This window comes from Chrysochloris asiatica, unplaced genomic scaffold (genome assembly GCF_000296735.1).
Source record: "Chrysochloris asiatica unplaced genomic scaffold, ChrAsi1.0 scaffold00054, whole genome shotgun sequence".
Classification (NCBI taxonomy): Eukaryota; Metazoa; Chordata; class Mammalia; order Afrosoricida; family Chrysochloridae; genus Chrysochloris; species Chrysochloris asiatica.
Window position 1 is genome coordinate 4737410 of NW_006408572.1, and position 14268 is coordinate 4751677.

Consider the following 14268-nt stretch of genomic DNA (forward strand, 5'->3'; position numbering starts at 1 on the left):
AAAAATTTTGACGTCTACTTGATTTCATTTGGAAACTCTAACCTGTTAACTCTTTTTACTTTGTGCTTTTTGTTGTTATTGCAAATGGGTATCTCTGGTTCCCTGTTTGGTTTACTTTGAATACTTTTCTATATCTGGGCTGAGTTCTGGGTGATATTCTCATTCATTGTCTAGTGTTGTTTATTCTCTCTCCTAAGAACCCCCTTTAGTATTTTTTGTAAGGTGGGTTAGGATTATACATATATATATGCAGCAAAATTGTCCCTTAAATATAATGGTAAAATGCATAAATTTCCAGATCAACATAAAATTATTTGTAAAAACCAGACCCACCTTACAAAAATAAGAACTAGTATTCTAAATTTAACCAAAGTCAACTTCAGGCATACAAAAATCACCCCAAGGTACAAAGGAAACTTAAATTTAACAACTAGGAGGAACAATGGAAAGCTCAGAACAGAACAGGAAAAGAAATATAGCTCAGATCTTGTCGCTAAATGCCTTCAAGTTGATTCTGACTTATAGCAACCCTATATAGGGTTTCTGAGGAGCAGCTTGAGCCAGCAACCTTGCAGCTCTGATTTTAGTACCTCGTAAAATATTTGTTCTTTGGTGATGTAAAAAACCCCTTATGGTCTTAAAAGGGCATCTGAAGATTTAGTCCTCACTTCGCTTCAGAGTGCAATTCCCACTTTGGAGGTAGTCTCTCACTTGTCCCCTTTCAGCCTGCTGGTCTAGGCTCATAATTCACATGAACAAAGGAGTCTAGGAAGGAAACTGAGGAAGGGCAAGAAGATGGGAAAGGAGTGGAGAGGAAGCACAAAGTATTTCCTGAGGAGGGACCCCACATGTTAAAAGGATGTCCTTATGTATAGGAGAGTCTAGGAGACACTACTGCAGAACTGAGGAGGCAGTGAAAGAGTGGGAAAGAGCAGACACAGGGCTGTGCATGATCCGAGAGGAAGAAACAGGCAGCAGGGGAAGAAAGCAGGAGGCAGAGATCAGCACTACCCAATATGGGAACCAGTGGCATTGAGCATGTTCTTAGTACAAAATACACACTGGATTTCAGAGTTAGTGGGAGGGAAAGAGTGCCATGGCTCTGTAGGATAAGCACTGGACTGCAAATCACAAGTTCAGTGGTTTGAGTCCACTAGCCACTTCATGGGAGAAAGATGAGGCTTTCTGCACCCACAAAGATATACAGCCTCAAAAACCCTGTACAGGCTCAGTATGAGTTTGAACCGATTTGATAGCAGTGGCGCTGTAGGATAAAGCACTGGGCTGAAAGATCGGTTTGAACCACAAGGTCAGTAGTTTCAACTCACCAGCCACTCTTTGGAAACCCTATACAGAGTCCCTAAGAGTCAGAAATGACTCGATGGCACTTAACAACAACAACATCAATAGAAACAATAAAGAAAAAATGCTAATATCTCATTATTTTCATACTTTTAAATATTTTATACGTTGGATACATTCAGTTAATATAAAATCAATTTCATCTGCTTTTCTATTTTTTTAATAGGGTTACTTGAAATTGGAAAATTGCACATGTGGCTGACATTTGTGGCTTGTATTTCTACTGAACTGTGTTGGTTTTGAGAGTTCCCACGTGGTGATCAGATGCTGCATCATCCAAGACAGAGAAGTCACTGTTTAAAATGGACCCAGAGAGGGTGAGTTGTGTGGGCGAGACCATGGAGAGGAACTGCTGAAATGGGGTGCAGAAGAATAGGCAGTGCATAGCAACTAGTTAGAGTTTTAAGGATGAATATGATACAGGGTCTCTAACTCAGAAGCAACTCAACACCACTTAGCAACAACAACAATCTCCACAATCAACACTCATGGAAACAGCAGTGAGAAAATCAAAAGACCTACTGATAGGAACAGATTAGGGATATCTCAAGCCCTTTCCTGCTTGTTGTTGTTAAGTGCCGTCGAGTCAGTTCTGACCCATAGCGGCCCTATATAGGGTTTCCAAGGCTGTAAATCTTTACGGGAGCAGAAAGCCTCATCTTTCTCCTGCGGAACAGCTGATAGTTTTGAACTGCTGACCTTAAGGTTCGCAGCCAGATTCATAACCACTAAGCTACTACCAGACCAAAGGAAAGGCAGAACCACAATAAACCCATTGAGAACCAGGAACACTGACTGCATAAATTCTGGCACTTAACAACCTTTCAGTTTAGCAAGATCTTTTGATGTATACTGATTTATTGTAATCTCATTAACATATGTATCCACCCCTGCATACAATTAACCCACCACCATAAAAGGCATTTGATACATTTGCAGAAAAAAAATGTATGAAAGACCTCCCAAACCACTCCCCTGGGTGAAAAAACTCCCCTAGGGAAGGAGTCCTGAGTTTATTAAACCTTGTTCCCCAATTCCTTGGGGTCTTCTCCTATCACGAAGACAGACCGGCTTCTCTCTCTCTCTCTGAAGTGGACTATTATTTTCTACTAAATCTTATGAGTGAATTAATGTCCAGTGTGCTTGCATCCTTGAGAAGTGGTGTCACCACTTAAGTCTGATTCTTCATATTCCTAGAGGGGGACCAGGGGACACTTAACAGTATGTTGTTATATTTGTTAAATGCTGTTGAGTCGATCCCAACCCATAGCGACACCATATAGGGTTTCCAAGGAACGACTGGTGAGCTTGAACCGCTGACCTTGCAGTTCAAACAGCTTTGCAGTCTGGCGCATTAACCCACAGCGCCACACCAGGACTTCATGTAACAGTATAGCATTAGGCAAATATGCTGCATGAAACTTTTTAAAGTGTTCAAGAACAAAGAGCTCAGTTTGAGAACTACAATGCGCCTAACCCAAGACATGGTATTTTCAGTCACCTCCTGTGCATGTGAAAGTTGAACAATGAATAAGGAAGACCATAGAAGAATTGGTGCATTATGGTGTTGGAGAAGATTGATGAATTATAGTGCTGGAGAATATTGAAAAGTACCATGGACTTCCAGAAGAACAAACAAATCTGTGTTCAAAGTACAGCCAGAATGTTCCTTAGAAGCCAGGATGGTGAAACTGTCTCTCATACCTCTGACATATTATCAGGAGGGAATCAGTCCCTGGAGAAGTTTATTATACTTGATAAAGTAGAGAGTCAGGGCAAAAGAGGAAGCCCCCAATGAGATGGATTAACACAGTGGCAGCAACAATGGGCTCAAACATATTGCCGGGAATGGGCAGTGTTTCATTCTGTTGTGCATAGGTTTATTATGAGTTGGAACCAACTCAACAGCACGTAACAAGCAGCTCCTGAGTAAATGTGAGAGCTTTAGATTTGAAAAAGGTTCTTGTTGTTGGTTACCAGTGAGTCAATTCCAACTAACAGTAACCCCGTGGGTGCACAGTATAACTATTCTCCATGGAGTTTCCAAGGCGGTGACTTTTCAAAAGCAACTCGCCAATCTTATCTTCCAGCGGATGATAGGAACACCTGTCTTGGTGTCTTTGGGTGAGTTTGAAGTGCCAATCTTTCTGTTAGTTGTTAAGTGCCATCGAGTCCGTTCCGACTCATAGTGACCTTGGATAGGGTCTTTGAGGACAGGCTGGTGAGTTTGAACCGCAAACCTTGCAGCCCAGAGAGGAATATAAATACAACAGTACACAATACTCCTGATGACTGACAAGTGTGGACAGGAGGAGAGAAAAGCCTCATCAGGTCTGTTTAGCAATGTGGAGACCTTTTTGGTTGTCACAGCTGAGAAGAGTGGGAGTACTGCTAGTGCCTAGTGAATAGAGGCCAGGAATGCTGCTGAACATCCCACAATAGCCAGTCCCCACAACAAAGAATCACCTATCCCAAATGTCATTGCTGAAGTTGAAGAACCTGCTATAGATGAAATGATAGCAATGCTATACGTCCAAGAGCACAACTTACATATGCAGGAGGCAAGGGAAATTATTTATCATTGGCCTTCCTTAAGCTCTTCATGGAGTCCTGGTGTGGCACTGGAGGACAAGCACTAGACCACAAGGTTGGTTAGCACCACAAGGTCTGTGGTTCAAACTCCTTGGAAACCCTATATAGGGTTCTCTGTGAATCAGAACTTAATGGCACTTACCAACAACAACAACAACAAGTTTTTCATTAGCCAGGTGTGTCTGGGTGTGTCTGAAGAATGCTGGAGAAAACAGGAAAAAGTAGTTTTCAAGAAGTGACCCTAATTCAAGAGACAAGAGCACTGCTGAGATCCTTCTCCTGTATTCCAGCTCTGGGTGCACCCCAACAAGGTTCGAGTAGACTTCGGCTCCATCTCATATGGCACTTAACAACAACAACTACAACTGGAGCCCTGGTGTGGCATAATGCACTGGGCCTCAAGGTCGGTTTGAACAGCAAGGTTGGCAGTTCAAATTCGCCAGTCACCCCTCGGAAACCCTATACTGATCGCTGCGACGGAACTGACTCCACAGTACTTCTTGTTGTTGTTAAGTGCCGTCGAGTCGATTCCGACCCAAAGCGACCCTGTACAGGGTTTCCGAGGCTGTAAATCTTTACGGGAGCAGAAAGCCTCCTCTTTCTCCCGCGGTGCGGCTGGTAGTTTTGAACTGCTGACCTTAAGGTTCGCAGCCTGACTCGTAACCACTACGCTACCAGAGCTCCTCCACAGTACTTAAACAACAATTAAAAAATAAAGTGCTCCTGAAAACTTTGTCCTCTGAAATGTTTCTGAGTAAGATGGACTCTGAACCCTAAAGAACTGAATCCAGATGTGTTGCAAGCCTTATGAAACATACAACTCTTGGGAAGCCATCTATTTCAAATGAGAAAAGAACGAGCTGAAGTCCAGAAAGATGAAGCCATGCGATTACACAGAAAGTTCCTGATTCAATACTCATTTCATGTAACTGAGCATATATCTACGTTTAATGGAATCCAGCTCTGAGAACTGTAACCCTTTTGGAAGCTACATCTCTCAAAGGAGCCCTCTGTCATAAAATTCTCCGTTTCTGTTTTGTGGCCTTCACAAGAGACTCGTCGTCAGAGTGCAACTACTCTGGCCTTTTCAAAACTTGATTTATCTCTCAATGCCTTTCTATCTGTTCTGACTTACTTCCTTCAAGATGTTTCAGCCTTTGCGGGAGGGGGACTTTTGCTGACCAAGAATTTCTCAGTCCAATTCCACTCCTGTAGAATGAGAGGAGCGCTGGTTAGACCAGATTCTTCATCTGCCCGTGTCTTGGGAAACAAACTGCATCCTTAATTTGAGACTACAGGGAAAAGGTAAGCAGAGATGACAAGAGTTAGAAAAAGGCCTGTGCAAATTCTCTATACACAGGGCAGCAATTCTCCCTCCATAGTTTGAGTGCAGGAAGTCATGAGAGCGCGGGACGAAGGCGCCATGGACAAAGCCCTCAGAGGAGGCCAAAGAATGGGGAGATTGGTGGAAGTAGGTGGGTAAGATCTTAGGACAATCTAACGATCAGGGTGGGTTACAGCAGAGAGGTCCCGGGAAGAGATGGGGGCAGGCAGATCAGAGAGGCTGGAGCAGAATTCCTTGATGGAGATTGCCAGGGAGGCTGAGGTAGTCAGGGCGGCCTCCTTTGCGGAGGAGAAAAGATGTCAGGAGGCTCCTGGAGGCGGCGCGGCTCCAGGGCGCTGCCTCACCTGGGTCCCGGCCGCTACACTCTCGGCCGCCGCCTCCGCCAGCGCAGCTCGGGAACTGCTCGCCAGGACCACGAACCCAGAGGGGTCGCCTGGCGTGGCCTCCAACACGGCCGCCTTCACAGACGTGGTGCCCAGGTCAATGCCGAGCGTGATCGTGTGTGCTTCCATAGCAATGGTGTCAGGCGCTGCCAGTATCTGCTAACCTAGATGCCTACCGGCACCCTTAACCCGAATGGGCGGTGCGGAGGCGGGGCCTTGCCTGGCAACCCTCGGCCACACTCAACATGGCGGTTTCTCGTCTTTGGTTTGAGGAAAGCGGTGTCGCCCGTCGTTCCTGCAGCCACACTTAGAATGGCGGGTCCTAGTTTTGCCTTTGGTAGAGGAAGACTAACCGGGCCCGGAATATAGGTGGCGGCGGCGGTAGGAGGGACCTAAACGGAGAGTCCGCGACAGCACAGGACAGTAAGTGCCTCATTCACTATAGTAGCTCAAAGTTCGCTGACAGGTGCTGACGCTCCAAGAGCATCTGTAGCCCTTTGTTGCTGTTGTTGCTTTATCTTCCCTCACATCCAAGCCTCCGTCGCTGACACGGGACCTGTGCATCCCGCCGCTTCCCCCCTACTCTTTGTCTGGTTAAGACCACCGAAAACTACAACTCCCATAGTGCACGCCAAGAACTGTATTCCACGGATCAGATGATACGGGTCAGGTGACCTCCGGCCCGCCTTCACACAAAAATCAAGCTGGCCAAGGAACCTGTGTTCATTCCGAAGCTGCACCTGACGCGAGCTTTCTGTATCCTGTGTGGTCAGTCTACCCAGCCTCGGAGGCTCTCAGGTGAGAGCCGGCGCGGCCCCTACTGCCTACGCCCAGTTTCCAGACAGACCCCTTGGGGGCGAGAGCCCGGCACCGCAAGTCAGGAGGGCAGCATACCGCGGCTCCACTTCCCCTTGGCCGCTCCTGGGCTCCATCCCTTGCCTAGGGCGGGAGGAGATGGTTCCAGTCTCGGCCTTATGACACTGGACACCTTCCAAGTGGAAAGGTCCGGGGAGTGGTGGGCGGAGGCAGGGGACACTGGAATGCCAGTGTGGTGTGTGTGACTATTCCTATGTTGTTCTGAACTCTATCTGGGTGGAGAGTTTGCGGATTTCTTTGGAAGGAGGGGATAATGAGAGCTCCACTGAGCGCTGCTGGGCTCCGGGGGACTGGACAGGATACGACACCCCGCCTAGCCCCCGAGGACACCTGGGTCCTATGTTTTTCAGTAATATTAAGAATAGTCACAACCTATACTTGGATTCTTGGTGTGGCACTGTAGGATATGTACTGGAGTGCTAACCTCGAGGTTCAGGGTTCAAACCCACCAGCGGTTTCTCGAAAATTCTATACAGGGTTGATGTGAGTCAGGTGAGCCTCCATGGCACTTAATAGCAACAAGCTACATTTAGTGCTTGCTAAGTGCCTATATCAACAGTGTTTTGCAACTTTTTTTATCACCATCCCTACCCCCAGGAGCCTTTTTAGGCGTTTTTCCCCCAGTCATCTTTTCCACTATGAAATGCTGTTACCACTGATAACTGTTTGCTTGAGTACTGTGGCCCTTTGGAGATCTACAAACCATTATAATATCTGAAGATTTTGTTCACTCCCCCAAAAAACAATTTCTGCTCCCATTGAGAAAGCATGCTCTGCATTTTCTATGAGGTAGGTATCACTGTCCCTGCTTTTACATTCGGACATTGAAGAGCTTGAGGAGGTTAAGTAGCACTCCAAAGTCATGCATCTAATAAGCTGTTGTTCAAATTCACACCTGTGCAATCTCTCTCCAGGGCACGCATTCCTTGCCACTATATTAGCTTTCAAGGTGAGGAGATACAGGTTATAGAACAAAAGACAGAACCGACTCAGAGAGAAACTGCTGTAGGAGACCCCTGGTTCTGGTTGCCTCAAAGAAGGAATAAGTTATAGAAGCGGGGGAGGACTTTCTGGACAACTGACAGCTGAGTGAGACTTAGAAGCTAGTTAAGACTTCCATGGAAATTTCTAACTTGTAGCATTCACAAAGACACTAATTGTAGTCACACCATTTTGCCATTATACCTGTGAATAAGCAGTTCTGAGAAGAAAAGATCCTTTGGACCATGGAACCCAGTATTTCTCAATTCACTTTGTGCCCTCAACTCATCTTGGTCTTTTTTTTTTTTTCTTCCAAAACGTCTCAGCCTTTGGGGCTGGGGAACTTTTGCTGACCAAGAGTTTCTCATTCATAGTCCACTCCTACAGAATGAGATAGCAGCTGGTTAGACCTTATTCTACATTTTCTCACTGTCCTAGGGACAAACTGAATCCTTAACTTGAGCAGGGAGGAGGTGAGGAGAGAGCAAGAGTGAGAAAAAGGCCTGTGGACATTCTGTATACACATGACAGCAATCCCCTGTGAGCTCAAACACAGGAAGTCGGAGAGCAAAGGGCTAAAGCTTCCCAGACAAGACTCTCAGAGAAGGCCAAAGAGTGACCAGATCAGTGGCTAAAGTTACTGGGATGGGGTTTGATGGCTCAGTGGGAGCTGCAACAGGCAGAAAGGCCTCTGGGGAAATGGGGAAAGGTGGAGGTCAGAGAGGCTGGAGCACTCAGGGAGCTTTCTGTGAGGGAGGTGGGTGTCAGGGAGACCTCCTTTGAGGAGAAGGAAGGGTGTTAAGGCCTCATGGAGATCATTTGAGGGAACTGAAGGCAACGTGGGAGCACAGATGTTTCCAGTTTGCAGAGATTGGGCAAAGGTGGGAGAGTCTGAACACTACCCTGAGGCAGCATATGGAGACCAAGCTATGGAAATCCAGCCTGACGTGCCCCATTTGACCCCTGGTTTATCTGCTGGGTGTTGGAATTATGAGTAAACAGCAGCCTGTCTCCCTCACTAAAGCTGTGAACTATTTCAGGGCTGATCTGGGACTTGCTCGTCCCTTTGTCCCCATTGTGAGTGATCCTTGCCAATCCTGGGGAGGTGACACTTGTCAAATGAATTAATTAGGTGGTAGCCTTAGACCTTGCACTCTCACACCAGCATAAGAAATTGTTAGGTTTATGGGTTCCTAGAGTCAAATATTTCATCCCACTTTAAATAGCTATTTAGAAAAGAAAGAACCCCCAACCAATTAAGCTGCATTCTTTCCACCTGTGAACTAGGTTTCACGAAGCAACTGAAGAGGGAAAAATGCAGGTCTTGGTTCACTTCCTCATAGTGGGACACAACCAACTTAGCTGCTCTGAGTCCGTTTCTCTACATACCAAAGAAAAATATCCCTCTGTAGGGTCCCCTGCTCTAAGGCTGTGATGCAAAGGCTGTGAAGTCACAGTCCTTTATGAGCTGTCCCATGCCGTAGTTACTGTTGGCCTATTGTACACCTAGAGCTGAGCTGAGTCAACCTTCACCTGAACGCTTGCCATTTGTTTTTCTTCCTAGCTCTCTACAATCGAAAAACATGACAAGGAATTGGCTGATGGTTTTTATCCTTTTCCCTCTGAAGCTTGTAGAAAAATGTGGTAAGTTTAGAAATGGGTCATCAACATTGTAAAGAGAGAAACGGTGCATCTAGAGTGAGTAATCTGACTGGTTTAAGGTCAGTTGTTTAAAACTGTCCAGACCACATGTGCCTGCTTGCCCTTGGGTAGAGTCCAGGAATTTTATAAGGAGCTAGATGGTTCCATAAATAAATAGCCTTAACTTCATTAACAACAAAAACAACAGCCTTAGGCTCTCTGTTACCTTTATCACCAGAGTCTACAGTTGGTACTGAAGTCGGACTGTGGAGCCCCAGCACTTTGGGAGAGTGTTTGTAAAGAAGGTTTATGCCCCTGTCCTGTGGACTTCACAAAGGGAGCTGTGGGTTTTAGAAGGTGCTTCAGAGCCAGGTAAAGTGATCAGCATCACCGTGAGCTTGGTCCTGCCAAGCACCGACACCCTAGAGAGTCTGTGTCGGCGTCCCACTGTAAGATGAGAAGACCCTTCTCTCAGAGAGGGCCAGGGGAGCAGTGTGCAAGGCTGGGACTATACAGAAGGCAAGTGGGTTGTCAACAAATGCTTTCGGGTTTGCACATCCTTATTAGGACTGACCTTCAAGGCGGGCCCATCGGAGGCCCACATTGTTTCAGCATTTCTCCCACTACCCAAAACATCTCTGGAATTCCTTCCCAAGAAGAGCTGTGTTTAGCTTTCCAAGGACATGAGGCCCATTATTTTTGATCATTCACTTGGCTGTTGCCAAAATGCAAATATGTCTTAAAATTCCATACAGAAGATTTTCGAAGGAGTCTTCTACAAACAGTACTAGTACCGGGGAAGTATCCCAAGAGCCACACACAATGGCTACACTATTAACAATGGAAGCTCTGAGGAAACAATGGCCATCTGACCACACCCGCCAGGTTTGCCATTTAGTCACGTCTGTGAACCATCACACCTGTGAACAAGCAGTTCTGAGAAGAAAAGGGCCTTTGGACCATGGAACCCAGTATTTCTCAATTTGGTCTGTGCCTAAACTCACCTGGCCAGACCTTTTAAAAACATGCAGGTACCAAAGCCCCACTCCAGATCTCTGAAACATAGTCTCTGTGACTAATGCTTTAGTAAGTCTAATATTCCCCTCGTAGAGAGTTGTGGTTCCCACACCACCACCACTGATTATACACAGAGAAATTTTGAGGCCCAGAGAGGGTAGAAGACTGGCTCAGAGTCACAAGGCTAGAACCTAACAAAGCCAATGCCAGCTCATCAGATCCCAACTCCATTACTGTACTTTGCCTCCTTTCCTGAATGTCATAAAAGAGTGGAGGTTACTGTAAAATCAGGTAACTGGAAGTGGGTTTCTAGCCTTGTGCTGCTTGTTCCGGAGAGTGATCATTGAGGACGGTAGATGAAATACTTGATCTTCAGTTTTTGGTCTCTTAACTTCTTTGGTGACCTAGTGGCAAGAACCTGGACTTTGAACCAGAAGACGGACCTTGGTTTGAATTCTGCCTCTCCCGTTCCTGACCTAGGTGAACAAGACACTTTCCATTTTGAGATGCTGAGTTTCTTTAGAATAATACCCACCTCTCATTGCTTTAGAGAATGGAAGAGTAACACAGTGGTTGGCATGGGGTGAGGGAAAGTGTCAAAAAGACAAACAAACTCATTGGTGTTAAGTTGATTCCAACTTATGGACCCCATGTGTTACAAAGTGGAAATGCTCCATAGGGTTTTCTTGGTGGTGATCCTTACGAAAAGATTTAGTCTTGGCTACTCTCGGAAACCCTGTACAGGGTCACTATGGGTCGGACCCGACTCGATGGCACTTAACAACAACAACAACAACAACTGTGACGCTATGGGTTAATGCTGCAAAACCGTTTAAACTGCAAGGTTGGTGGTTCAAGCTCACCAGTCACTCCTCGGAAACCCTGTACAGGGTTGCTATGGGTCAGAACCGACTTGACGGCATTTAACAACAACAACAACAACGCTATACATTGACAGAGAACTTCCAGAGGTTCAAGCTGGATTCAGAAGAGGCTGTGGAACGAGAGATATCATTGCTGATGTCCGATGGGTCTTGGCTGAAAACAGAGAATATCAGAAAGATGTTTACTTGTGCTTTATTGACTACGCAAAGGCTTTCGATTGTGTGGCTCTTCACAAACTATGGACAACATTGCGAAGTATGAGTATTCCAGAACACTTAATTGTACTTCTGAGAAATCTGTACCTGGACCAAGAAGTAGTTGTTCGAACAGAACATGGAAACACTGAATGGTTTCAAATTAAAAATGGTGTGCGACAAGGTTGTATTCTTTCACCATACTTATTCAACCTGTATGCTGAGCAAATAATCCGAGAAGCTGGGTTATATGAAGGAAAAATGTGGCTTCAGGATTGGAGGAGGACTTGTTAACAACCTGCAATATGCAAATGATACAACCTTGCTTGCTGAAAGTGAAGAGGACTTAAAACATTTACTGATGAAGATCAAAGAGCACAGCCTTCAGTATGGATTACATCTCAATGTCAAGAAAACAAAAATCCTCACCACTGGACCAATAAACGACATTCTTATCAATGGAGAAAAGATTGAAGTTGTCAAGGACTTCATTCTTCTTGGATCAACTATCAACACTCACGGAAGCAGCAGTCAAGAAATCAAATGACGTATTGCATTAGGCAAATATGCTGCACAAGACCTTTTTAAAGTATTGCAGAGCAAAGATGTCAACTTGAGGACTAAGGTGCACCTGACCCAAGCCATGGTATTTTCAGTAACCTCATATGCATGTGAAAGCTGGACAGTGAATAAGGAAGACTGTAGAAGAATTGATGCTTTTGAGTTATGGTGTTGGAGGAGAATACTGAAAGTGCCATGGGCTGTCAAAAGAACCAATAGATCTGTTTTGGAAGAAGTGTAGCTAGAGTGTTCCTTGGAGGCCAAGATGGCCAAACTTTGTCTCTCATACTTCGGACATATTGTCAGGAGGGACCAGTTGCTGGAGAAGGATATCATGTTTGGTAAGGTGGAGGGTCAGAGAAAAAGAGGAAGAGCCCCGGTGAGATGGATTGGCCAGTTGGCAGCATCGATGGACTCAAGCGTGGCAACAGTAGTGAGGTTGGCCCAGGATTGGGCAGTGTTTTGTTCTGCTGTGTATAAGGTCACTATGGGTCAGTACCAACTCGATGGCAACTAGTAACAACAACGACCCTATGTAGAATGGAGTCCTGGGGTAGCGTTGTGAGTTGAGCCGCCAGACTGCAAAGCCACTGAACTGCAGGGTCGGTGGTTAAAACTCACCAGCTGCTCCTTGGAAACCCTATACAGTGTTGCTATGGGTTGGAACTGACTCGATGGCACTTAACAACAACAACAACCCTATATAGAAGGAGCTCTGGTAGCGTAGTGGTTACCAGTTGGGCTGCTAATCTCAAGGTCAACAGTTCGAAACTACCAGCTGTTCTACAGGAGAAGAATGAGGCTTTCTGCTCCTGTAAAGATGTACAGCCTCAGAAACCTGTGCAGGGTCGCTATGAGTTGTCACCCTAGGTAGGATTGCCATCAGTCAGAATCAGTTCAGTGGCAGTGGGTTGGGTTAGGTTCGGGTTTAATCTTTCCAAAAGTAGTTCACCAGGCTTTTCTTCCATGGAGCCATTGGTGTTGGTAATGGTTGGATGTATGTCATCAAGTCGATTCCAATTCATAGCGAACCCTGTATAATGTTTCCAAAGCTGTAAAACTTTACGGGAGCAGCAAGTCTCCTCTTTCTCCCACAGTTACTAGTGGATTCGAACTGCTGACCTTGCAGTTGGCAGCCCAATGCATAGCCTACTACACTACCAGGGCTCCTATGGAGCCACTGAGTGGGTTTAAAATAACAATCATTAGATTAGCAGCTAACCACCCAACCTGGTGTCATCCAAGCTCCTGAGATGTCAATAAGTATTAGTTAATAATAAGAATAGTAAATCTTGATTTTTAAAAGCAGACTCTCTTCCGGGGAACACTGTTGATCTCAGTATGATACATTTGCTCATTGTAACATAGTCTCCAGAGACTCCTTTAAAAGGTGCTCTTCCATGAGATGGTAGCAGCTTCCTAACTGCTCTCTGGAACTAAAAATGTTCTGCAGTTGCTGCATGATGGCAGTGATGGTAACTGACCAGTATCTAGCACTTCCTGCATGCCGGGCCACTGGGAAAGTGTGTTACAAGCGTGACCACATTTTGACTTCATAATCACCCTGCAAGATAGACCTCAGAATTCTTCCTGTTTTGCAGATGAGGAAACTGAGGCTCAGTGAGGTTGTACGTTACCCACGATCACAGAGCTAGGAAGTGTGGGGACCAGGATGCAACTGTGTGTGTAGCTTTAGAGTGCCCTGGCTCCGCTATAGGATGCAGTTGTTTCCTGTGGTGCAGAGCGGACTGAGAAGTAAAAACCCACAAACACTGCGAGAGCTGACGGCCCTGCGTACCTCCCATGAGGAGATCTGGGGGGCCCAGAAGTGTGGGTGGCTGCTGGCATCACCTTTCATAGACAGGTTTATGGTTGTCTTATCTCCCTATAAAGGTAGACACTCCTAAGACGCAGAAGTGTGGTGTGTCCTGTCCTGTTAAGATCTTGCAGAGACAGGAACTTGTTTATCAGATGTGACCCTCAGTGTCTAGATAAAACTTAACAGGCCCAGACATCAAGTGCTGTAATTGCCCAGCTATGCAAGCCCAGAACAAAGCCTCAGATAGATATCGGAGCAGTGAGGGCAAGAAAGAAGGGGGTGGCAGTTAAAAAGAAAAATGGAAGAAGGAAAGAAAAAAAATGCTTGATACTAAAAACAAAAATCTGTGAAAAAATGTGAGGAAAATTCAAAGAGCTAGTGGTGATTCTGTTAACATAAGAGGACTATATTTGTTTTCTTTTGTTATAATAAAAATGATAAGTTTGTAAAAAAATATATATGTATAGAGAGAGCTCTGGTAGCATAGTGGTTGAGTTGGGCTGCTAATCTCAAGGTTAGCAGTTCGAAACTACCAGTGGGTCCATGGAAGAAAGATGAAACTTTCTGCTCCCGTAGAGATTTACAGCCTCAGAAACCCTATGTTGTTGTTGT

The 14268-nt window shown here is 45.5% G+C and overlaps 2 protein-coding genes across 3 annotated transcripts in view; one reads left to right on the top strand and one right to left on the bottom strand.

Annotated features, from left to right (window-relative positions):
• SHPK (sedoheptulokinase) overlaps positions 1-5811 on the bottom strand; it is a 26690-nt gene extending 20879 nt beyond the window's left edge. The window contains exon 1 of the mRNA XM_006863470.1: positions 5644-5811. Within this exon, the coding sequence (XP_006863532.1) occupies positions 5644-5811 (168 nt within the window). The remainder of the gene's footprint in view (positions 1-5643) is intronic.
• Positions 5812-9122: 3311 nt separating this feature from the next.
• Positions 9123-14268, top strand: part of CTNS (cystinosin, lysosomal cystine transporter) — a 20574-nt gene continuing 15428 nt past the window's right edge. For both annotated transcript variants that reach the window (XM_006863266.1, XM_006863267.1), the window contains exon 1: positions 9123-9183. In XM_006863266.1, coding sequence (XP_006863328.1) covers positions 9123-9183 — 61 coding nt within the window. The remainder of the gene's footprint in view (positions 9184-14268) is intronic.